The sequence below is a fragment of the Aythya fuligula genome, chromosome 24, assembly GCF_009819795.1.
Source record: "Aythya fuligula isolate bAytFul2 chromosome 24, bAytFul2.pri, whole genome shotgun sequence".
In the NCBI taxonomy this organism is placed as follows: domain Eukaryota; kingdom Metazoa; phylum Chordata; class Aves; order Anseriformes; family Anatidae; genus Aythya; species Aythya fuligula.
The window spans coordinates 2,847,388-2,868,713 of record NC_045582.1 but is presented as its reverse complement, the minus strand read 5'-3'; the positions used below and the strand labels follow the sequence as shown (position 1 = coordinate 2,868,713).

Genomic DNA, 21,326 nt, shown 5'->3' with positions numbered 1-21,326 from the left:
ACCCAACCAGCTCCTGGCCCTACAACCCCCCTGGCTCCCCATCCCACATCATCCCCATCCTGGGGACCAGGACGGGCAGCCCCGCGTGCCGCTGCTCCCGCTGTGCCCACCACGGGCAGTTCACCACCCCCACACTCCTCTCCCCAAAGCCCCAATTATTGCGTTTTTGGTTATTTTTTCAACACTTTTATTATTTTTTTTTTTAACGCGTGCCCCCCCCTCGCCCAGGGGGGCTGCTGCAGCCTCTAACCGCTTCCTCCGGCTGCCTCCCGGCGAGCAGCCCCGCTAATAAAGCTCTTTTCTACGAGCCCCAGCCTCCCGCCTCGCTCTGCGCAACCGGACCGGGGGGCTCCCGTCCCACCGGGGGGCACCGGGAACCCCCCAGGACCACCGAAAGCCCCCGGGGGAGCCCGGGCAGGGCAGCCAAGCCTCGTCAAGGCTCAGTTCCACCCCCCAGGCCCCGTGGCTTCGTGGCTCCCCCACCCCGGTGCTGCCCCGGTGCCCCGGGCGGGGTCGCTGTGGGCCCCCCCGGGCTCCCCCCGGTGAGGGCGCGGCCCCTTTAAGAGGCGGCGGCGGCGGCCGCGGGCCGCGCGCTGACGTCACGGCGCTGCCCGGAACTCAGCCGGGTTTCCCGCACGGCCGTTCCCGGCACCCTCCTCTCCCCCCCCCGCTCCTCCCTCCCTTCACCTCCCAGCGCCACCCCGCGGCGGGAGGCGGCGCAGAGCCGGGAACAGCCGCCGCGGGGCAGCCCCCCTCCCCTCCGTGACGTCACCGCGGAGAAGACGGCGCTGATTGGCTCGCCGCCGCCCGTCCCTCGCGGGGCCGCGCGCTGCTATTGGCTGGGAGGGGCGTGACGCGTGCCGGGAGGGGGCGGGGTCGGGCGGGCGGCGGCTCCGGTGGCGTCACTCGGGGCCGGGAGCGGAGCCGCGATCGTCGCCGGCACCGGGAGCCGCCGCCACGCCCCGGCCGGGCCCCACGGTGAGCACCGGGGGGGCGGAACCGGGGTCACCGGGGGTCACCGGGGGGTCACCGGGAGGGTACCGGGCTCTGGGGGGGGTCACCGGGAGGTCACCAGGGGTTACCGGAGGTCACCGGGGGGTACCGGGGGGTACCGGGACCGCGGCTCCGGTGCCGCTTCTCGGTGCTGGCCCCCCCGGGGGCGAGGTCCCCGCTCTGCCGAGCACCCCCGGGCGCTGTCCCGGTGTTACCGGGGCTCTGCCACCCGCCCGGTGCCGGCTGCCCCCCCCCCTCCCGGTTGTCCCCCGGTTGCCCCGTTCCCCGTTATCGCCCTGCGGTGCCCGGGGGTGGTAACGCGGCGCCCAACTCTGACAGCCCCGTTAGGGGGGGATCCGATAAGAACGGGGCAGATCCCGGGGGGGGCTTCCCCGTGGGCACCGACCGGGACTGACCGGGACTTACCGGGACTTACCGGGGCCCCACCGCGTTGCTCGGGTCGGGACAACACCGGGCACAGCGGGACAGCACCGGGGAGCGGCCGCCACCCCCGGCTTCACGGTGCCCGGGTTACCGGAGAGGGGGGGTCACCAGGGGGCGGGGGGGTTACCGGAGGGGGAGGGGGGTGGGCACCGGAGGAGGCGACCCCCGGGGCTGTCCCGGTGCCGAGCCGAGGGTCCCGCGGCCGCTTCTTGGGTTTGGGGTAAGAAAACGGTTCCGTGCCCTCGGGGGGGGGGCTGCGGCTGTGTCCCCCCCCCCCCAACACCGGGGGTCCCTGGGCGTCCCCCACCGGGGGGCTTCGACCCCAGACCGGGTTTTGTCCCCGTGTCCAGCCCCGTGGGGAGCGGGGACCGGAGCGGGGCGACCGCCTGCTGCCCCCGGGGCAGCTCCGCACGGCCTCGGCCAGCGCTGCCCACCCCGGGAGGAGGAGGAAGATGAGGAAGAGGAGGAGGAGGAGGAGGAGGAGGAGGTCAGCGTGGAGAACCCGCAGGGAGCAGGAACGGGGAGCGATTGGGGGGGGGGTCCTGGGCCTGTGACCCCCCCCCCAGAGGCTGGGTTGCCCTGGGTGGGCTCCCGGAAGGGCCCCCCCAGCACCCATGGGTGCTGCTGCTGGTGTCGGAGCACCGGGCCCCGCTCTGCACCCCGAAATCCCCCCGGGGGTCACGGCCCCGAGCGGCTGGGGACGGCTGCGGGGGCCGCGAGCCTGCCCCGAGCCCCCCCTGCCCGCTGCTGCTGCCCCCTTCCCCAAATCCACCCCCTCCCAAAGCCCCCCCGCTGGCGGAGCAGAGCCGAGGAAAAAACTCCAAATTTTGACTCCAAATCCTTCCCCAAACCAGCCCTTGGCTGCCCGCTAAAAGCTAATTAACGGCTGCTTCGTTAATTAGTTTTTAGCGTTTACTGGGGGTTTTTTAGCTGCTTGGGGTGGGTTTTTCACCCCCCCCCCCCTCGGCTGCCGCTGCTCCTTTGGGACCTGGAGGGGTGGATGGGGCCCATCACCGCTGCCCCCCTGTTTTTTGGGGTCTCCTCCCCGCTCACGCTGCCCCCGGGACCCCTGGAAATAACGGGGGGGGGGGTCCCAGGGATGGTCCCAAAGCAAAAATCCTCCTCCGGGGGGGCTTCCCGCTGCTGGGGCCGGGCTGGAGACGGGATCCTGCGGCACGTTTTGGGCCAAAAAGGTGGTGTTTTTGGTAACGCCACCCAGCCGGGCAGCGAGGGGGGGTCCTGGAGCCCCTTTTCCTCAGCCGCTGCCCCATGGGCTGGAGGTGGGTGCTGCCCCAAAGTGGGGGGGGCTCCCTTTTGGGAGGCCGTCGGCTGCTCCCCGACGTTCCCAGCCCCTCCGCATCCCCTGACCCTCGGATCAGCCCCCGCCTGCTCGCTGTGACCCCAAACCTCATCCCGAGCCTGTTCCCGGCCGTCTCTTCCCACAGCAGCACCTGGGGGGGGTTTTGGCTCAGCCTCCGGGGCTGGAAAAACCCAACGCCACCTCTTGCCCCTGCTCCTCGACCCCTCTGAGCGAGGACGGGCTGAGAGCGAGCCCTGGGGGGCTGCCCACGAGCACAGCTCCCGGCCTCGGCTGATGCTGCCCCAAATCCTCCCCCGTGACCCCAAATCCCCCCCATGGCCCCAAATCCCCCCCGTGGCCGCTTCCCTCGCCCTGCAGGAACTTCCTCCGCTCCCTCGGCCGGGGCCAAGCCGCTCGCCTCTCCCCGCACGCAGCTTCTGTTTCGGCAGGGATTGCCCTGTGCCTGTGCCCCCCGCTGCCCCCAAGGGCTCTGCTTTGGGGTTTTGGTCCTGGGCGTTTTGGGGCCGGAATACAGCCCCATGGTGCCAGGTCAGGGCTTCCCCGGGGGATATCTGCTGGGGCAGGAGGCGCTGGGTGCGGGTGGGCTGCGGGTTCCCAGCTGGGCCTGGCTGTGGATTTATTTTATTTTTGTTTTATTTCCCACCTGCAGCAGGAGCAGCGCCCCCGGGCCTCGTGCTGTAGTGGCAGTGCTGATCCGACGGGGCTGCGAGCTCCCCGAGCTGCTGCAGGCAGGGAAACGATGAGCCAAGAGCTGCGAAACGGGGGCTTTGCTGCCGTGCCCGGCAAGCAGCTGTGATGCGAAACCCCAAAATCTGCTTTTTTTTTTTTGGCTGCGAAGGCCCCGTTAAACAGAGCCGGGTCGTGCCCTGAGCGTGGAGGAGCTCAGCAGGCTGGATTTGCTCCTCTCTCCCCCAAGCTCCTGCCTCCGTCCCGTCTCCCCCCTCCTGCCTGTTGCTGCACCGAGCCCAGGCGTTGTTCACGTGGGCTTGAGCCTTGAACCCAGCCCCGTGGTGCAACGTCCTGCCAGTGCCGCTGCTGCTGCTGCCGGCCAGGAGGTGCAGACACCGGTTTAGCTCCCTGTCAGGTGCCTGCCCTCTCCCCGTGTCTCAGCCCGGGACGATTTTGCCCCTTTTTCTTACAAAAACTACGCACACGTTAAAAAAAAAATACAATAAATAGGGAAAGGCGGTGCGCAGCCCGAAAAGCTGGCATCGATTTCAGCTGACGGCGATCGGAGCCCCTTGGAGAGGCTGATAATTGAGCCCGGCTCAATTAGCAGCTGCTGTGGGCTGGGAGGGGACGTGGTGGCACGGAGCTGCGGGTGCGGGCAGCGTCCCTCATGTCCCCTTGTGTCCCTCGTGTCCCTTGTGCTGCCAGAAACGTGCGCGAGCGCGCACGGCCACATGCCCAGAGCTTACAGGGGGTAAGCTAGGGGGGCGCCGCGTTCAGGCTCCGCTCATTTCTTTATTTCCTAATAAAAACCCACCCAGCAGCGCCCCCGGGGCTGGCTGCTTTGCCTCCTCCTGTTCCCAGCCCATCCTGGAGCCGGGAGCTTTGCAGGATGGGGCTTCGCTCCCGTGTCCTCCCCGGGCACGACGGCAGCACCGCGGCCACAGCTCCTCTTGTCCCTGGTCCCTTCGGCTGCCTCTCTGCCCCTCGGGGAAGGCTGGCGGTGGCTTCCTGGGCTGCGGCACGGCCCCTCGGCCTCCTGCCAGCTGACGTGTCGCTCGCCGGGCTGGGCTGGTGCGGAAAACCGAGCGGCTTTCCGCGGGGAAGCGCCTTGCCCGGCGGAGAGCTCGGCGCTTCCTGGGGTTCGCTCGGCTTTCCATCGAGCAGCAGCGGGCTGGAGAATTGCTCCTTCCTCGTTTCTGTGGCTTCCCGGCAGTCCCCGCCTTCCGTGCTTACTGTAAGCTCTGCGGGCTCTTTCCCTGCCCCGCCGGAGCAGGCGCAGGACAGCCGGAGGGCGGGTGCCAGGGTCTGGCACCGGGTCCCAGCCCCGCGCCGCTCGCTGCCCACCTCCATGCCCGACACCCTTCCTCTTCCCCCCGGCGAGAAGGTAGGAGAGCTTTGCTGCCTCTCTAGGAGGAAGTTTGGCCGAAGGCAGCGTTTGGGGAAATGGTTTTTGGTTGTTTTGTTGATTTTTTTTTTTTTTTTTTGGTGAGGAAACGCAGACAAGGCCCTGGGCCTGCCCGGGTTTGTAGAAGTCCTCCGGGTTTGCACGGCCCCGAAACCGAGTGGGAGAAGCGGGGGCGCAGCTCTGCGCACGGGGCCGGCTGCTCCGACCTCAGCTATTTCGGGTCGATCTCCTTGGCACGGGGTGCAGACGCAGGGGGGGCAGGCCCTGGGCTTCCTCCAGCTCGCCAGCAGCAGCAGGACCTGCGTCGGCTGCTGATTTTCAGCTGGATTTCACGCCAAGACCTCGGAGCTGGCGTGGTGCTGCTGCGTGCCAAGCAGCCTGGTGCCCTGCTGCGTTTTCCCTGTGGGAACGGGACCCGGCACACAAACACTGCTGGTGTGAGCAGGGCTTCCCCACCCCCCCGCCCCCCAAACACGCACTTTTTTGCACATTATGCCCTCGCTGGTGCTGTGGTTTGGGTCTGTGGTTCCGCCTCCTCTCGACGCAGGGCCCTGCGCTGGTGACGACAGCGGCGCCTGCACCCGGAGCTGGGGGTGCTCGGTCCCTGGGGCTCGGTGGGGACGAGGAGGGGGGCATCGGGGCTGGACCCCCGGGGCTTGGTGGGGAGGAGGAGGTGGGCATCGGGGCTGGCAGAGAGCCTGGGGTCCCCACGCTGCGATGCCAAACCTCCAACTTCCCCATTCTGCCCCGGTGTGTGACCTGCTCTCCCCGGGTGATGGCCGGGGGCTGTGTGCGGTGCCCGAGCCCCCCCAGGTGCCCGACGCTTCGTGCTGAGCATCGGGTGCTGAGGGCAGGCAGGCAGCCCCCTCCTGCTCGTGTTTGGGGCACCCCAGAGCCCCCTGCCCAGCCCTTTGGGCTCACGGCGGGTCCCAACCATCTCTTTGAGCTCGGGGCCGTGCCGGGAGGGTTTTCTGCAGGCTGAGGGGGGGCCGTGCTGACCGACCCACCCCTTGCACCCCCCCCAGGTCTCCGGAGCCGGCCAGGATGGCGCAGTGGAACCAGCTGCAGCAGCTCGACACGCGCTACCTGGAGCAGCTCCACCAGCTCTACAGCGACAGCTTCCCCATGGAGCTGCGGCAGTTCCTGGCCCCGTGGATTGAGAGCCAGGACTGGTAAGGCACCGCCGACGGCTCTGACGTGTGGAGGGTGCTTGGGACGCCTGCCTCGGGGGCTGGTGGGTGCCCAGGAGCCCTCGGGGAGCTCTGCCAGCTCCTCTTGGCGTGGCTGGGCTGCTTTTCCTCCCCGAGATGCCCGTGGCATGAAAGGGAGCAGCGGGGTTCTGTGTGCAAGGCATCAGAGCTCAAGCTGGGGGAGGTCCGAAGCAGGGCTGTGCCCCCCCCAGGGCTGCTTTCCCTCGCCCTTTGGTGTGAATGAGGGATGAAATGGAGCAGCAGCTCCCGCATCCCCCTGGGGGGACTGGTGCAGAGCTGGTGCAGATCCGTGCGCGAATCTGGAGCGCCTCCAGCACTCAGGAGCGGTCGCTTGGCTCCACGTGTTGGTGCTGAGCCTGCTCTGGCTGTCGTCCCGGTGTAGTTTAGGGGTGTTAAACCACGGGGGGGACAGCGGGTGCTGCCCTGCTCCTGCCCCCGGGCTCCAGGACTCTCCGTTCTCCCCCCCCCCCGTGCAGGGCGTACGCCGCCAACAAGGAGTCCCACGCCACGCTGGTGTTCCACAACCTGCTGGGGGAGATCGACCAGCAGTACAGCCGCTTCCTGCAGGAGTCCAACGTCCTGTACCAGCACAACCTGCGGCGCATCAAGCAGTTCCTGCAGGTGAGGCAGAGACCCAGAGACCCCCCCACTTCGTTGGGTTTTCCCTCGGGCACCGATATCCAGCGGCTTCCTGGGCACAGCTCGCAAAGCTCTTCGGGAGCGTGCTGGGACGCTGGGAGCTGCGTTTTGGAGGCTGACCTTGAGGATTTGAACGGTTTACAGAGCAGATACTTGGAGAAGCCGATGGAAATAGCTCGCATCGTGGCTCGCTGCCTCTGGGAAGAGTCCCGGCTCCTGCAGACGGCCGCCACCGCAGCCCAGGTGAGGAGCTCGGGGTGCCCTGGGGCCCCCATCCTGCCGCCCACCCCACTTCAGCAGGGGTAGTGCAGAGGGATGGGCGAGCTGCAGGGAAGGGCAGCTCACCCTGAGCTCTCCAGGATGCCTCCTGGCCACTCTGCCCCTGGCTTTTATTAGTGCAGGGAAGGTTTTCACGCCCACAGAACCTCCTCGCACCAGGTCACGGCCCCTTTCTAACACCCTCCTTGTCCCCTCCACAGCAAGGGGGACAGGCGACGCATCCGACAGCAGCCGTGGTGACAGAAAAGCAGCAGATGCTGGAGCAGCACCTGCAGGATGTGAGGAAGAGGGTGCAGGTAAGCGTGCTGCCCAGACGCCGCCTCCTCTCCCCACCCCCAGGACTGAGTGCTTGGAGCAAATTCCTGCCTCTCGCCTTGCAGGATCTGGAGCAGAAGATGAAAGTGGTGGAGAATCTCCAGGATGACTTTGATTTTAACTACAAGACTTTGAAAAGCCAAGGGGGTAATGGCAGCTCGTTAGCATCTGGCAAAGCCAAAATGCGTTCCTGCAAGGAACCTCGCTGGGGGGCGCGATCCAGCCCTGGGTGCCTCCTCTCCAGGCTTGGGGGCATTTTACTCTCTGGGCATTTGCGTGTTAATTGGAGAGAGCTTGGGTTTTGTTCCTGCCCCTGATTTAGCCTCTGGGGGAGCTGAAGCAGAGCTCTGTCCCCCAAGGGAAAATGGTGTTTGGAGGTGGGAGGGCTGCTGGCTGTGCAGGAACGCCAGCCAGGTGCCCGGAGGCAGCGCTGGCAGCAGGAGACGGCTGCTAAAACACCACCACCTTGCCGAGTGCCTGCTCCTCCGCTGCCAACCGTGGAGTCTTTTTTTTTTTTTTTCTTTGTGTGACCTTCGGGAGGGCAGGAGGAGCGTGCTCGGCTGAAGCTTTGCCTCCTCTCTGCGCAGACATGCAGGATCTGAACGGGAACAACCAGTCGGTGACACGGCAGAAGATGCAGCAGCTGGAACAGATGCTCACGGCGCTGGACCAGATGCGAAGGGTACGGCCTGCCCCTGACCCCCCCAGATCCCCCCGGGGCACAGAAATGCTTTTATTGGGGGGGGCGTGGGGCTGGCGTTGGTGCCTGGAGCAGCCCTGGAAATGCAGCCTTGGGCCGCTTCGTTTGTGGGGAGGGTGAAACCTGCAGGTTTTGGAGGATGTCCGAGGGAACTGAAGGTCTGCTTCCCTTTTTGGCAGGGGATAGTGAGCGAGCTGGCTGGCCTGCTGTCGGCCATGGAGTACGTGCAGAAGATGCTGGCAGACGAGGAGCTGGCGGACTGGAAGAGACGGCAGCAAATCGCTTGCATCGGCGGCCCACCAAATATCTGCTTAGACCGGCTGGAGAACTGGTAAGAGAGCTGCCCGGGGCTCGTGGAGGTCCCCAAGGAGGCAGCGGTCGAAAACCCAGCTGGAAATGAGCTCTGCCTCTGCCGGTGTCCTGGCAAAGTGGTCACCGATGCCTGCAGGTCACCAATCCCTGCTCGGTGGTCGTGGTGGTGCTGGACTCGTGAGCCCCAGGCTCGTGGGGTGTAAGGTGTAAGAAGTTCCCAGCCCAGCACCGCCGTTTGTGAGCCCTCGGCTGCTGTGCCCCGCAGAGCTGGGTGCGGGCAGGGTTTTTTTTCATGCTGCCCAGCCAAAAATAATGCCCTGAGCTGGGAGCTGCGGGCAGGTTGTGCTCTCTGCTGCTTCGGTACGGTGAGCAGCCTCTCTTGAACAAGCAAAGGAAGAATTGGGGCTCTAGGTTGGGGCCGTGCAGGGCTCTGCAGGCTGGGACCACGCAGGGGTGCAGGGCTGTGCGGGCTGGGGCTGTGCAGGGCTCAGCAGCCGGAGCTAACGCTGGTTCTTCCCGCTCCCCTAGGATAACCTCTCTTGCCGAATCGCAGCTACAGACCCGGCAGCAGATCAAGAAGCTGGAAGAGCTGCAACAGAAAGTGTCCTACAAGGGCGACCCCATCGTCCAGCACCGGCCCATGCTGGAGGAGCGCATCGTGGAGCTCTTCAGGAACCTGATGAAAAGGTGCCGGGGGCTGGAGTGGGGGGGAACCAGGGGCAGCTCCTCAATTTTGGGCAACGCGTTGAGGGGCGAGCACCGGGTGTGCCGGGAGGGTGCTGAGCTTTGCTGGTGCTTCTTGTCGTCTCCTGCAGCGCGTTCGTGGTGGAGAGGCAGCCCTGCATGCCCATGCATCCCGACCGGCCCCTGGTCATCAAAACCGGCGTGCAGTTCACCACCAAAGTCAGGTTGGTCGCCGGCTGCGTGCTGCAGGAGGGGGACGGGAGCCGTGCAGAGGGGGGAATTTGGGGGCTTTCTTCCAGGGGATGCTGCTGCAGACGCAGCCCCGGGAGGGAAGGGCTCCCCGCAGGCTGGTCCTGCTGGAGCTGGAGCACAGCCTGGCTGATTTTGGGCAGGGAGCGAGGCTGCTGGCCGGGGCTGTGCCGTGTTCCTGGAGGCAGGCAGGGTTCTGGTAAATCCCGCTGCGGGGGTGGCCGGTGGGAGGTGTCAGCACATTGTCCCTGGCCCGATGCCTCTCGTCTGGCCTGCGTCCCTCTGCAGGGAGCCCCTGGAGCTTCTTCTCCACCCCTTTGTGCCCCTCTTTGGCACGAGGCAGCCACGCAGAGGCACAGATGGGGTTTGCTCGGGGCAAAATCTGCCTGCTCTGGGCAGCCAGCAGCCAGAACAACCCCCCCTTGGGGGGCTTAGGGGAGCAGCAGCCCCTCTTGGGGACGGGTGTCGGGGTGACGTGCCGCAGCCCTGTGTGCAGAGGGGTTTGGGGTGCCGGAGGGGCCGGGCAGTGCCGTGTCCTGCCGGGTTCTGGATGTTGCTGCTCACACCCTGCTCGCTCCGCAGGTTGTTGGTGAAGTTCCCCGAGCTGAATTACCAGCTGAAGATCAAAGTCTGCATCGACAAGTGAGTCCCGTGCTCTGCCCCTGGAAGCGCTGGGTAGAGCTTTTGGGGTCCGACGTGTTCCTGCTGCCCCCGGCTCAAGCCCCGTCCCTGCACTTAGGGCCGGCGTGACCCCTGGGGAAGGCGCAGGGTGGCCGTGGGTACCCGAGGTCCACTCCCGGGTTGTGGGGACAGCCTGGGGGGGTCGTGGGACTCGATGCCGTGCCGCCGACCCCCCCACCACTGCGGGGAGGCCGTGGCCGTGACCGCATCTCTCTCTTCCCTTTCCTAGGGACTCTGGTGATGTCGCAGCGCTCCGGGGGTAAGTGCGATGGTTTCTCTTTTCTTTTCTTTCTTTCTTACTTCTGCTTTTAACCTCAGCCAACGTCCTCCCGCGCGTTCACCCCGAGGGGGCCGCCGGCCACACCGTTTATTTTATTTTATTTTTTTTCCTCTTTTGAGGTCGCGGAAGTTTAACATCCTGGGGACAAACACCAAGGTCATGAACATGGAGGAGTCCAACAACGGCAGCCTCTCGGCGGAGTTCAAGCACCTGGTAGGTGCCTCGAGCCCCCGGGGGGGGCTCCTCCTGGGGCCGTGCGCCCTCGTGGTGATGCTGCAGCCTCTCCCTTCCCTCTGCAGACCCTGCGGGAGCAGCGATGCGGGAACGGAGGCAGAGCCAACTGCGATGTAAGTTGTTTGGGGGTGTTTTTTTTTTGGGGAGGGTCCTGGCAAGGAGAGCCCTTTGCTGGCTCAGGGCAGCCGTAGCCATCGCTGCATCTCCTTCCCTGAGGAGTGGTTAGGCACAGAGTTGAGCAGGGATTGCCCCAGGGGGGTGTCTTGGCACCTTCTGGCACGTTGGCAGCTGCCAGCCCAGCCCTGCCTGCCCGGACCCCCCTCAGCACCATGCCTCGGGCTGAGGGCAGGCGTCTCCCGTGGGCTCACCGTGTCCTCCTTCCCCCCCAGGCCTCGCTGATCGTGACCGAGGAGCTGCACCTCATCACCTTCGAGACAGAGGTGTATCACCAGGGGCTGAAGATCGACCTGGAGGTGAGCCCTGGGGTTTAGCCGCCCGGTTCCCCAGTCGCAGAAGGAACAGCTCGGGGCACCCTCAACCCTCTCAGAAGTGAAGCCCAGGAGGCAGATCTGCAGCCTGTGGGCTCTCCCAAGCTGTGCCCCCTTCTGCTGGATGTCTCTGGGCTGGGGGGGCTGGCTGGGATGGAGCACAGAGCTCAAGTTGTGGCTCGGTGAGACGTCCCAGCCCCGTGGCCGTGTCTCCTCTCTGCAGACCCACTCGCTGCCCGTGGTGGTCATCTCCAACATCTGCCAGATGCCCAACGCCTGGGCGTCCATCCTGTGGTACAACATGCTGACCAACAACCCCAAGGTAGGGCTCAGCCCTCCCCCCGGGGGGAGGCTGCCAGAGGAGCAGGGCTCGCTTCAGGCTGCAGCATCCTGCCCGGCAGGCAGAAAAACTGCAGAAAAAAAACTGCTCAGCCCCATCAGCGGGGCTGGCTCGGGACCTGGCCCTGCTCCTGCCCCCTCGTCCTGCTCAGGGGCTGCGTTTTTCCTCCCGCAGAACGTCAACTTCTTCACCAAGCCCCCCATCGGGACATGGGACCAGGTGGCGGAGGTGCTGAGCTGGCAGTTCTCCTCCACCACCAAGCGAGGCCTCAGCATCGAGCAGCTGACGACGCTGGCAGAAAAACTGCTCGGTAACCCCTCCTGCCTGCTCCCTGCCTGTAAAAAAAAAAAACAAAACAAACAAACAAACAAAAAAAAAAAAAAAAAAAAAGCAGTGCAGTAGCAAGATTTGGGTGGCTGGGAAGGAAGCTGTTGCTTTTAGCTGCTTGGTATCCCCCCGAAACGCCGTAAAGCTTTTGGTTGCTGTCTGGAGGTGGTAATTTGGGGAGTGGCACCCAAAAATTGATGCTCCTCTTCTCTGCCAGGGCCAGGTGTGAATTACTCGGGCTGTCAGATCACCTGGGCCAAGTTCTGCAAGGTGCGATTCCCTCTTCCCCCCCCAACCCCGGTGCTTGGCCGCTCTCCCCCCCCGAGCTGTCCTCCCAACCTCTCCGCTCTCCTCCCCCAGGAGAACATGGCTGGCAAAGGCTTCTCGTTTTGGGTCTGGCTGGACAACATCATCGACTTGGTGAAGAAATACATCCTGGCGCTGTGGAACGAGGGGTGAGCCTCCGCCAGCATCAATCCGCTCGCCTTCAGCTGGGGACCCCCGAGTCCTGTCCGAATTGAGGGGGGGGTTCAGGGGCAGGCTGCTTTTCCTGGGCTGCATTTTCTGCCCGAGCCCTGTCGGCTGGTTCAAGGCAAAAATCCCCAAACCATCCCCTAAACGTCAGTGGCTCTGCTGGGGGCTGCTGCCCGTGCAGGGAACCGGCAGGGTTCGAGCCCTGGGGCTGCTTCCCCGGTGCCCTGACCCCCCCCCACATCGCTCCCTGCCCCCAGGTACATCATGGGCTTCATCAGCAAGGAGCGGGAGCGAGCCATCCTCAGCACCAAGCCCCCAGGCACCTTCCTGCTGCGGTTCAGCGAGAGCAGCAAGGAGGGCGGCATCACCTTCACCTGGGTGGAGAAGGACATCAGCGGTACGTCGCCCCCCCAAAGGGGGCTCGGGACCCCCTGATGAGACCTTTTCCCTTCTCCTCGTCCTGCTAGGCCTTCTCCTTGGTTAATTATTTGAGCCTGGGTGGCTTTTTTTGGCTGGTTTTTGCCTCCTGGGCGCCCCTGTGGTTTCTCGTGGTGCTGAAACCTCCGCGTGGGTCTGTCCTGCCCCTGCCGGGTGCCTCCCCAGGCTGCTCCGTCCCATCCCTGGGGTGTTCGGGGAAAGTCCCTGCCTTCTCCCGAGGTGTCCTGCCCCGTGTCTGAAGCCTCCTTGTACAGGGAAAACCCAGATCCAGTCCGTGGAGCCTTACACCAAGCAGCAGCTGAACAGCATGTCGTTCGCCGAGATCATCATGGGCTACAAGATCATGGACGCCACCAACATCCTGGTGTCCCCCCTGGTGTACCTGTACCCCGACATCCCCAAGGAGGAGGCTTTTGGGAAGTACTGCCGCTCCGAGAGCCAGGAGCACTCGGAAGCCACCGACTCAGGTAGTCGTTGACTTTCTGCGGCCCGGCGTGGTGCCCGCCTGCTTTTTGGGACGGGTCGCGGGGTGGCTGCAGGGACGGCACCGTGGTGGAGGAGCCCGCTCCAGCAGGGAGATGCTGTGGTGGTTTGGGGAGGGTCCGGGGGCCCTGCGGGGTCTGGGGAGGGTCTGGGGGCCCTGCGGGGTCTGGGGAGGGTCTGGGGGCCCTGCGGGGTCTGGGGAGGGTCTGGGGGTCCTGTGGGGTCTGGGGAGGGTCCGGGACTGAGCAGGGGTTGTCCCCAGGGCTGTGCCCCTCTTGGGGACAGGAGCTGTTCCTCCAGCAGCTGGTGACGAGGCCGCTCTCTCCCCCTGCAGGTGCTGCTCCCTATCTAAAGACCAAGTTCATCTGTGTCACCCCGTAAGTGTTCCCGGGGGTGTCTCTAAACGCATTTGTGTGCTGGGCTGGGGGGGGGTTCATTCTCACAGCTGCTTTCCCCGGGTGCCTTGGGGCTCCCTGCCCGGGAAGGGGGAGAGGCAGCGGTGCTGAGCCAGGCTCCTGGAGCCCGTTCTCCCCCTCCGGGGGCCCCTTTCCTCCCCGAGAGCTCCCAGCACTGCCCTGCGCCCTGGGGCCCTCCGGGGGAGAGCAGGGGGATGTCGGAGAGCTCCGGCCATGCCCTGACTCGGGTGGTTTCTTTGCTTTCCCCTCCTTCTGCCAGCACCTCCTTCAGCAACACCATCGACCTGCCCATGTCCCCGCGCACCCTGGACTCGCTCATGCAGTTCGGTAACAGCAGCGAGGGAGCCGAGGCCAACGCGGGCGGCCAGTTCGGTGAGCCTGGGGGGGCACCCAGCACCCCTGGGGGGGGCAACCTGGTGGCGGCTGGAGCCTCGAGGGATCAGGATGTGCCCCCCATAACCCACCCCCCTTTCCCCTTGCTTCCCCCAGAGTCGCTGACCTTCGACATGGAGCTGACCCCGGAGTGCGCTTCTTCACCGATGTGACGCGCTGCCCCGTGCTCATGGGACCCCCCCCGGCTCGGGCTGCCCCCACCGTCCCCCAGTCTCACCCCGTTAGGTCTCGTCCTCTCTGGGCCTGTTCTCGGGAGGAGCTGGGGGCCGTGATCCCTGCCACCGACTCCTCCTGTGACCCACCCAAACCCCCACCTCTCGGTGGTGGTGCTGGTTGTCTCTCTGTGGGGAGGGAGGGACGAGGAGGGGGGGGTCAAACCTTTTTCTATTTCCTTCCGTAATGTTTTTTTTTTTTTTTTTTAACCTTGTTTTGCTCATTCAAGTGCCTCTTAGCCTCCGATCGCAGCCTCGGTTCTTACAAACGCTTCCGCAGCCCCTGCCCTTGAACGCTGCTCTCCGACCGCCCGTGGCCATCGCACGAGCCTGGATTTCTCCTCTGGGGGGCCGAGAGGGCACCAACCAGCCCAAACCTCCTCCAGGGGGGTCAACGGTTTCCAACAGGTCCCCCGAAAGCCCCCCAGGAGCTGGCGGAGGGGGCTCACCTCTGCGCCTCCCTCTGCGCCCCTGCTCGTGGCCGCCAACACCCGCGAGCGGCTCTGCGCTGAGCCCAGTTTTCCATCCCCGTCCTCGGGGGCTCTGCTGGGAGCAGGGAGCTTCGGTAGCTCCCCGTGCTTGCTGCTGCCCTCCTGCTGCGGGCAGAAAGATGCTGTGAGACGCAGCAGCCCCGGGCACGGCCGCTTTCCCTGCTGGGCAGAACCCCCTGGGGTAGGGGGGCGAAGCGTCCCGGCACCGGTGCGTGCCCCTGAGCGCGCAGTGGTTGCAGCTCGGGTCCCTTTTGGGACCGGGGCTGGGTGGCTGGGCTCGGCCCTTTCCCCTCTAAAACTGCTCGTGGTGGCTGGGGCAGGGGGCTTGCAGCTCCTCGGGGGCTTTGTGAGGTGCTCAGGCTGGGGTCGGCTGTGGCTGTGGGGCTAGGAGGGGGCGAGGGTGGAAGGGAGCGGGGTGGATGAAGGGGGGGGGTTGGAGAAGCTGCTCCGTGCCCCCCCAACCCGGGGCAGCCCTCCTGCCCTTCCCACCCAGGCTTTGGTTCAGCCCCGGCCTGAAGGAGAGGCTGGGGGGCAAGGAAAGGGGGAGGAGAAGCAGATTGAGAGCTGCTGACCCCCCCCCAGAGAGCAGCTGGGAGCCCCTTGCGGTACCGGGGGCTGTGGGGTGGCACAGGGGGGGTGCGTGCACTTTGGGGCAGAGCGGTGGGACCCAGAGGTGCTGGTACCAGCAGAGATGTCTTACTGGGGGCAGCACGAGGGGGTGTGCAGGTCTTGGTTCTGTAGGGGGAGAGATGCCCACCTGGCTGTACCCATGGCCACGCTGTGGGGCTGGGGGGCGCTCTGGTGGCTTTGGGGCACGGCTCCGGCTTTTCTACCCCATTCTGCCGGGGCTGCGCTGGTCAGGATCAGGCAGGGAGCCAGACAGCAGCGTCGTGGGCAGGGCAGGATCCGTCCCGTGCCCTGGGAAAGGGGAAAGAGGGCTGCGGGGTCGGTCGTGGCCACCCTTGGGGCCAGGACGGGGGCCCTTTGGAGTCGGTGGGTGCTCAGAGGGGACGCGGGGGATGCCGGTCGCTTGTCCTCGTTGCTGGCGCAGCCACCGCAGCCCCGGGCAACTTTCAATACTGTAAAAAATTTTATTTTTTTGTATATTGTATTGCTGTATCTACAGGCTTGAACTTTCTCCAAAATAAAAGGCTCTGAAGCGACCTCCTCTCCCGTGCAGCTGGGAACCCGCGGGCCTTGGGGCGCTTCCCAGGGTGGGCGCAGCGCTGGCGGGGAGGCTGCGGGTGGAGGGATGAGGTTGTGGGCCCCCCCCCCCGCCCCTTTTTGCAGGGTTTTTAGCCCAAGGTGGCTGCATTGGGGCCCTGCAGGGCTGCAGCGTGGACCTGCCCTGCCCTCTCGTGGGGAGGTGCCGGAGCCTGCAGCGAGCGCTCCTGCGCCGGGGAGCTGCAGCCCTCAGGGGGGGAATTTATGGGGCCAGGGCTTTGTAGGACTGGGCTGAGCCCCCCCAGTCTCCTGCAGGGCTTTACCCCGAAGCTGCTGCATCTCCGTCCATGTCCCCTGCAGAGCAGGAGGGTGGAGGCAGCAGCGGGATGGATGTGGGGCCGAGAGGGAGAGATTAGTGCTCCGTCGGGGCAGGATTAGCAGGGGATTTTCATGCAGGTCACGCTCAAATCCCCCGATCCCCTCCGCCCTGCACTCCCTTGAGGTGCTGGAGGGGCCCTGGAGCTGCCAGCCCCCCGCAGCATCCCGCTCCAAACTTGGGGGCAGACATGAACCCCACCGTGCGCCCCTGGGGACCCCCTTGTCCCTTCGTGTCACCGCGCAGCCCCCTGCTTTGGGGTCCCAGAGCCCGTTCCTGGCACCCGGTGCAGCCCAGCTGGCCCATATGGGATTGCACCACCCAGCCCCTCTGTTCCCAGCTGCCAGATGGGGCGGAAAACCCCAGAAGAGGGAATTTTCTCCCTGATATGCAAACCCCGGGCTCGCCCCAACCGTTGGGGGGTCAGGAACGCGGCGTCCCCTCCCACCCCGCAGCAGATAAGAGCTCCCTTATCTCCGTGTGCCCACACGCCCCGCTGCATCCCTGCCTCAACCTGCTCTGCCACGGGGCTGGACCCCAAGAGAGATGCAGGACGGGGCCGTGGCAGCACAGAGCCACCGTGAAATGTGAGATTTGGGGTCTGGCAGGGCTTGCTGCAACCCCCAGGGCTTGGGTTTTGGGGAGCACCCAGCAAACCTCAGCTCGGAGGGGGCTCTTTTCACCTTAGGGTCAGCCCGCTCCCCGAAACCACCCCGGGGCTTTGGTCGGGGATAGGCTCTGTCCCCTGGGAGCGTTGGGGCGGGCTGTAGGGTGTGGGGTTGTTTGTGGCTCCGAATTGAGGTCACTGGAGCGGCTTTGCTCCCCTCCGGCCCCTGGCCACGCAGCGGGGAGGGAGCGGGGCCGGCGTCTGGGTCGATCGAGGGATTAGGGGTTTCCAAATGCGGATAAGCTGCTTGGGCTGCAGACGCTCGCGTGACAGGGACAGGGGTGGCCCCGTAGGGACGGGCGGCCACCTGCCAGGGCAGCCCTGCAGCAAGCGGCCGTGGGCACAGCGGGGCCGGCAGCTCCCACAGGGTCCCGGCTGGAGCCGAGCCTCTGCCATGCTCCAGGAGGTCCCCGTCGTGCTGGGGTGGGGACTGGGATTTGGGGTGCTCTTTGCCATCCCCAGGCTGTTTTTTACAAGCTCAAACTTGCGGGCAGCACCGCGTGGCGGAGACATCGGGGCGACAGGGCTGTTTTTAGGGGGACGCTGCCTCCCCTCCCTGCACCCCAAAGGGTTTCTGTGCCCACCCCGTACTGGGCTGGAGGAGGCTGGGGGCTGTTTTGGGGTGCCGGAGCCGGCCCTGCCGTGCCCTGTGCAGCACTGCCTGGGGGTGCCCAGCTCCTGCGTGAGCCCGGAGCGAGCAGAAGGGCACGTGCAGGGCCTCTGGGCCGTGCGCCTCCGCTCCCTGACTGCTGTTGCAATGACCCCGGCGGCTCCAATGAGGCAGGAAAACCACAAGCCTGCCCCTCGCCCAGCCCGGCCCCGGGGCAGCTGCCCCAGCGGGGTTCCTGCTCCTCCGGCCGATGGAGCCGGCCTCCTAGAGGACCCCGTCCCCGTACCCCTGGGGTGCCGTTGGGGTTTCCAAAATGCTTCAGGTTCGGATTGCAAAGCCCGGGGCACCTCCAGTGGGCTGAGGAGCAGCTCCTCCGGGCACCTCGCTCCTCCCTGGCACGCAGGCTGCTTGCATGGGGCACCGTGTGCCCAAGGGACACAGGGACACTTGCCCCTGGCTCTGTGCACATCTCAGTGCTCGGCCCCAGCTCCCCCCATCCTCCTGTGCCCCCCAAACCCCTCGCTGAAGCTTGCGCTGCCTGTGCCCGTCCCGGAGCCTGCAGCCCTGCCGAGCTCGGCGAGGTTTCTGCATGAGCAAAACGCTCCGTACCTGCTGCCCTGCGAAGGGGGAGAGGCTCTGCCGTCTCCTCCATCCTTTTTCTCTGTCGCCCATCGAGGGGAAACCTGGAGTGGGCAGGGGGCCGCCCGCCCGAGCTCCCTCCTCGCCGCCAGCTCGAGGCACAAGGGCGGCTTTGTGCTGAGCTGCCGAGCACGAGCCCCGGCTGCCCGAGCCAAGCGCCATCCCTGCCTCCTCAGCCTCCTAAAGCAACAGGCAAACATTGCATCACGCTCAAACTTTAATACGCAGCAGAGCAGAGCCAAGCAAGGTCTCGGCGGCGGCGGCGCCCGCTGCCAGCTGTGACGGAGGTCAGAGCTGGGCGCAGCGCGGTCCCCGAGTGCCACCGCATGTGGCCGTCCCTCTGCGTGCCCGTCCGTGGGGCGAGGGGGCTGCGAGCTGCTCCCTGAGCATGGGGGACCCCTGAGCTGCTCCTAGAGCTTCGCCCACCCTGGGCTCTCACCGTGGCCCCCCCAGTGCGGGTGCTGGTCCCGTGGGCTGTGCCCTCGTCCCCATCCCGCTGCGCCACGAGGGTGAGCGGGACCTCGGCTTGTCCCCGCGCTGCTCCTTCCAGATTCAGCCACTGCAGGGGCAGCGCTGGGTCCCCAGGGAGGGGGGAGGACGGGGACTCGGGGCTGCTCTTGCTTTCGGGTTCCTGCTTTTTGCTGCTTTTCTTGCTTCCGCCTTGGCCCCGGTTCCCGTTCCTGCAGCCTGGCCTGAGCGCAACCGTGCTCAGCCCGGGTGCATCCCGCACTGGGTGCACCCCACACCGGGTGCACCCCACACCGGGCACTCCCAGCTCCACGAGGCCTCGCCGTGGGCTGGGTTGACGGTGCTGAACTGGGCTGACCCGTGGCGGTGGCGTGTTTACGGCAGGAGCCGGCCGAGCCGGAGCCGTTTCTGTGGCAACCTGGGGAGCGCGGGGATGCACGGCGGCACCGGGGCGAGGTGGGGGCCGAGCGCTCCCGCTGAGCCCCCGCTCCCGACACCCCTGACCAGATGCTCCTGCCCTTGGTGCCGGCTGGGCCGGGGGTGCTGAACGGGACCCCTGAGTGCAGCAGCATTTATGGGGCTGGTGGAGGGCTCCTGGTGGCGTTGCGGCCCCCGCGCTGCCTGTTGTTTCTCCGTGTTTTTCTGTGAGCAGAAAGCTGGCTGTTTGTTGTTTGGTTTGGTTTGGTTTGGTTTGTTTTTTTTTTTCCCCAGCTGGATGAACGATGCGAGGGAACAAAGAGCTCCTGCCCGGGCTTCAACGCTTCCTGGCTGCTGAGCCCAAGAGTTCGCTAGGGTTGCTTTCAGCCGTATCTGGGAGGATGAAAGCAGAGGTTTCCTGTGGAAATTCCCCCTCGGGCCAAATGCCCTTCCAGGTATTCCATTGCAGCAGCTCCTCCGAGGCACCCCAGGGCCCAGCCTGCGGTGCTGCACCAGGCGGTGCCCCCCGCTCTCCTCCCCGCACGGCAGCTCCGTGCTCCCAGCTCCATCCCCTGCTCTCCACCAGCAGCTCATGGCCTCCATCCCCTGTCCACCCGCAGGGTTTTGCCTCCAAGCAGATCTTCCTGCACGTCTCCCAGCCGTGGTGGCCGGCAGGATGTGGCTCCTGGAGAGGCCACAGCAGAAATAAACCCAGGCGGCTCCCAGCACCGACCCCGCGGCGTCAGGCTCCGGTCCCTGGGGACGGCCATGCCCTGGGCCACCAGGCTGCGCCTAGCGGCTACCCCATCTTTGGCAGCACTGAGTGTACCCCCCCTGCTCCCCAGAGGGTGATTTATGGCCCAATTTAGTTAAATCTGGAGGCCTGAGAGCTGTTCTGTGCCTGGGACATGCTGTCCTCCAGCATCTTCCTCCTGCACAGCCAGGGTTGGAGCAGCAAAGAGTCCAAGCCAGCAGGGTGAAGCCAGCAGCAGCTCCTGGTGCCCTCGCTGCCCCATTCGGGTTCATCCCCACCCTCCGTGCCCTGCTGAGCCCATTCTCTGTCCCTCCCCAGGGCCGTGGAGGTGCCCGGCTCCCCCGTGCTCCGCGGCGGGGAAATCGCTGCTGAGAGCGGCTGGCACGGGCTGGGTGGGAAGAACCTCAAAGAATGACTAAGTCGGCGCTGCAGGAAATGGCCCCTTCCCAAGTGCGTGTGTGCGTGAGGAGGCCCGAAAAAAATGAGAGCAGCCCGCAGGCTTCGCCCGCCAGAGTGGCCCCCGGCGCCGCAGCGGGGTCAGGCAGACCCCGAGCGCAGCACGCGGAGAGCTTTGGGGCCTGTTGTGAGCAGGGTGGGTGCATGGGGAGAAACGGCGAGGAGGGGGCTGCTGGCAATCGGTGGCACCGGGTCCCCGGGTCCTGTTGCTTGGTGCAGGGGGCTGGGAGGAATCAGCTGTGACTCAGGGCTGGGGCATGGGGACAGGACCAAGAGGTTCCAGTGCCGGGAAACCCACACGGGGTGGGAAATGCTTGGGGCTCGCAGGGCACCGCAGGGTTCAGCCCCACTGCGGGGTCCTGCCTGCAGGTGGGTGCAGCCAGGGCAGCAGCACCCAAAGCAGCAGCACCCAAAGCAGCAGCACCCGAAGCAGCAGCACCCAGAGCAGCAGCACCCGGGCGCTGTGCCGGCAGCAGCGGGACCCCACAGTGCCAGCGCAGCCTCCCCGCGGCTGCGTCCTCGCCGAGCATTTTAAACCAAGGATGTTGGAGTGGGAAAGCATGAAGCTGTGACTAATTTGGGGATTCATCTGTTTTTCGTTACCCGGGCTGGATTATCACAGTGTATTTTTCTGGACTTGTCTATCTGGGACCGGGTGGGAGCCCAGGCGGAAGCGAGGCCGCGCTTCTGGGCGAATCCTCCTGATGAGCACCAGGGTGCTGAGCAGGGGCTCAGCCTGCAGCTGCCCCGTTTGATGGGCTTTGTGCTTCAGAACATGAAGCCCTGTGCCGTGCACATCCCACGAGTGGCACCGAGGGCTGCAGAGGAGCCTCGCTTACAAGATGTGCTGGGAGGGCTTTTGGGGAAGAGAGGGAAGGGCAGCAGCCGGCCCCCTTGGGACCTCTCCAGCAGCTGCCTAAATAAATGCTTCCAGTCCTGAAAAATAATTAAGACCCTCGAGATGCCACTTAGAGGAGAAGGCCGCTGCGCTTGTGCTCCTCACGCTCATGCTCCAAACAGAGGAGGCAGGAGAGGCAATTTTCTAGGAAATCAATTACGAAGCCCCGTGCTCCCTCTCTCCCCTCAATGCGCAGCATCACCCGGCATCCTGTTGAGCTCATCTGAGATGACAAAGCGCTCGGCCACAGCTCAGCCTGGACACCGTTTACCTTCCAGATGCTTTTTGAGGCTTCCCGAGGGCCGTTGTGAGAGGAGCCGGGTGTTTTGCTGCATGGGGTGGGCTGGATATGGCCCCTCCAGCCCTCTCCGAGGTGCCGCTGTGCCGCTGCGCCAT

General features: G+C 65.6%; 1 protein-coding gene across 3 annotated transcripts; it reads left to right on the top strand.

Annotated features, from left to right (window-relative positions):
* The first annotated feature begins 906 nt into the window (after positions 1-906).
* Positions 907-15,644, top strand: STAT3 (signal transducer and activator of transcription 3). 3 transcript variants are annotated; one of them, XM_032202738.1, is made up of 24 exons: positions 907-978; positions 5,861-6,007; positions 6,523-6,667; positions 6,830-6,928; positions 7,165-7,260; positions 7,345-7,426; positions 7,867-7,961; positions 8,159-8,310; positions 8,820-8,978; positions 9,107-9,199; positions 9,807-9,866; positions 10,135-10,164; positions 10,305-10,398; positions 10,485-10,532; positions 10,809-10,892; positions 11,131-11,229; positions 11,422-11,557; positions 11,792-11,844; positions 11,935-12,029; positions 12,306-12,445; positions 12,741-12,953; positions 13,304-13,346; positions 13,645-13,757; positions 13,875-15,644. In XM_032202738.1, exons 2-24 carry the CDS (start codon positions 5,880-5,882, stop codon positions 13,928-13,930), a joined length of 2,313 nt encoding a protein of 770 aa, XP_032058629.1. In that variant the 5' UTR covers positions 907-978; positions 5,861-5,879; the 3' UTR covers positions 13,931-15,644. The 3 variants fall into 3 exon arrangements, with proteins under 3 accessions (XP_032058629.1, XP_032058627.1, XP_032058628.1); XM_032202736.1 differs by having other exon boundaries at positions 12,741-12,956; XM_032202737.1 differs by lacking the exon at positions 907-978 and adding an exon at positions 4,635-4,814 and having other exon boundaries at positions 12,741-12,956.
* Positions 15,645-21,326: the final 5,682 nt, after the last annotated feature.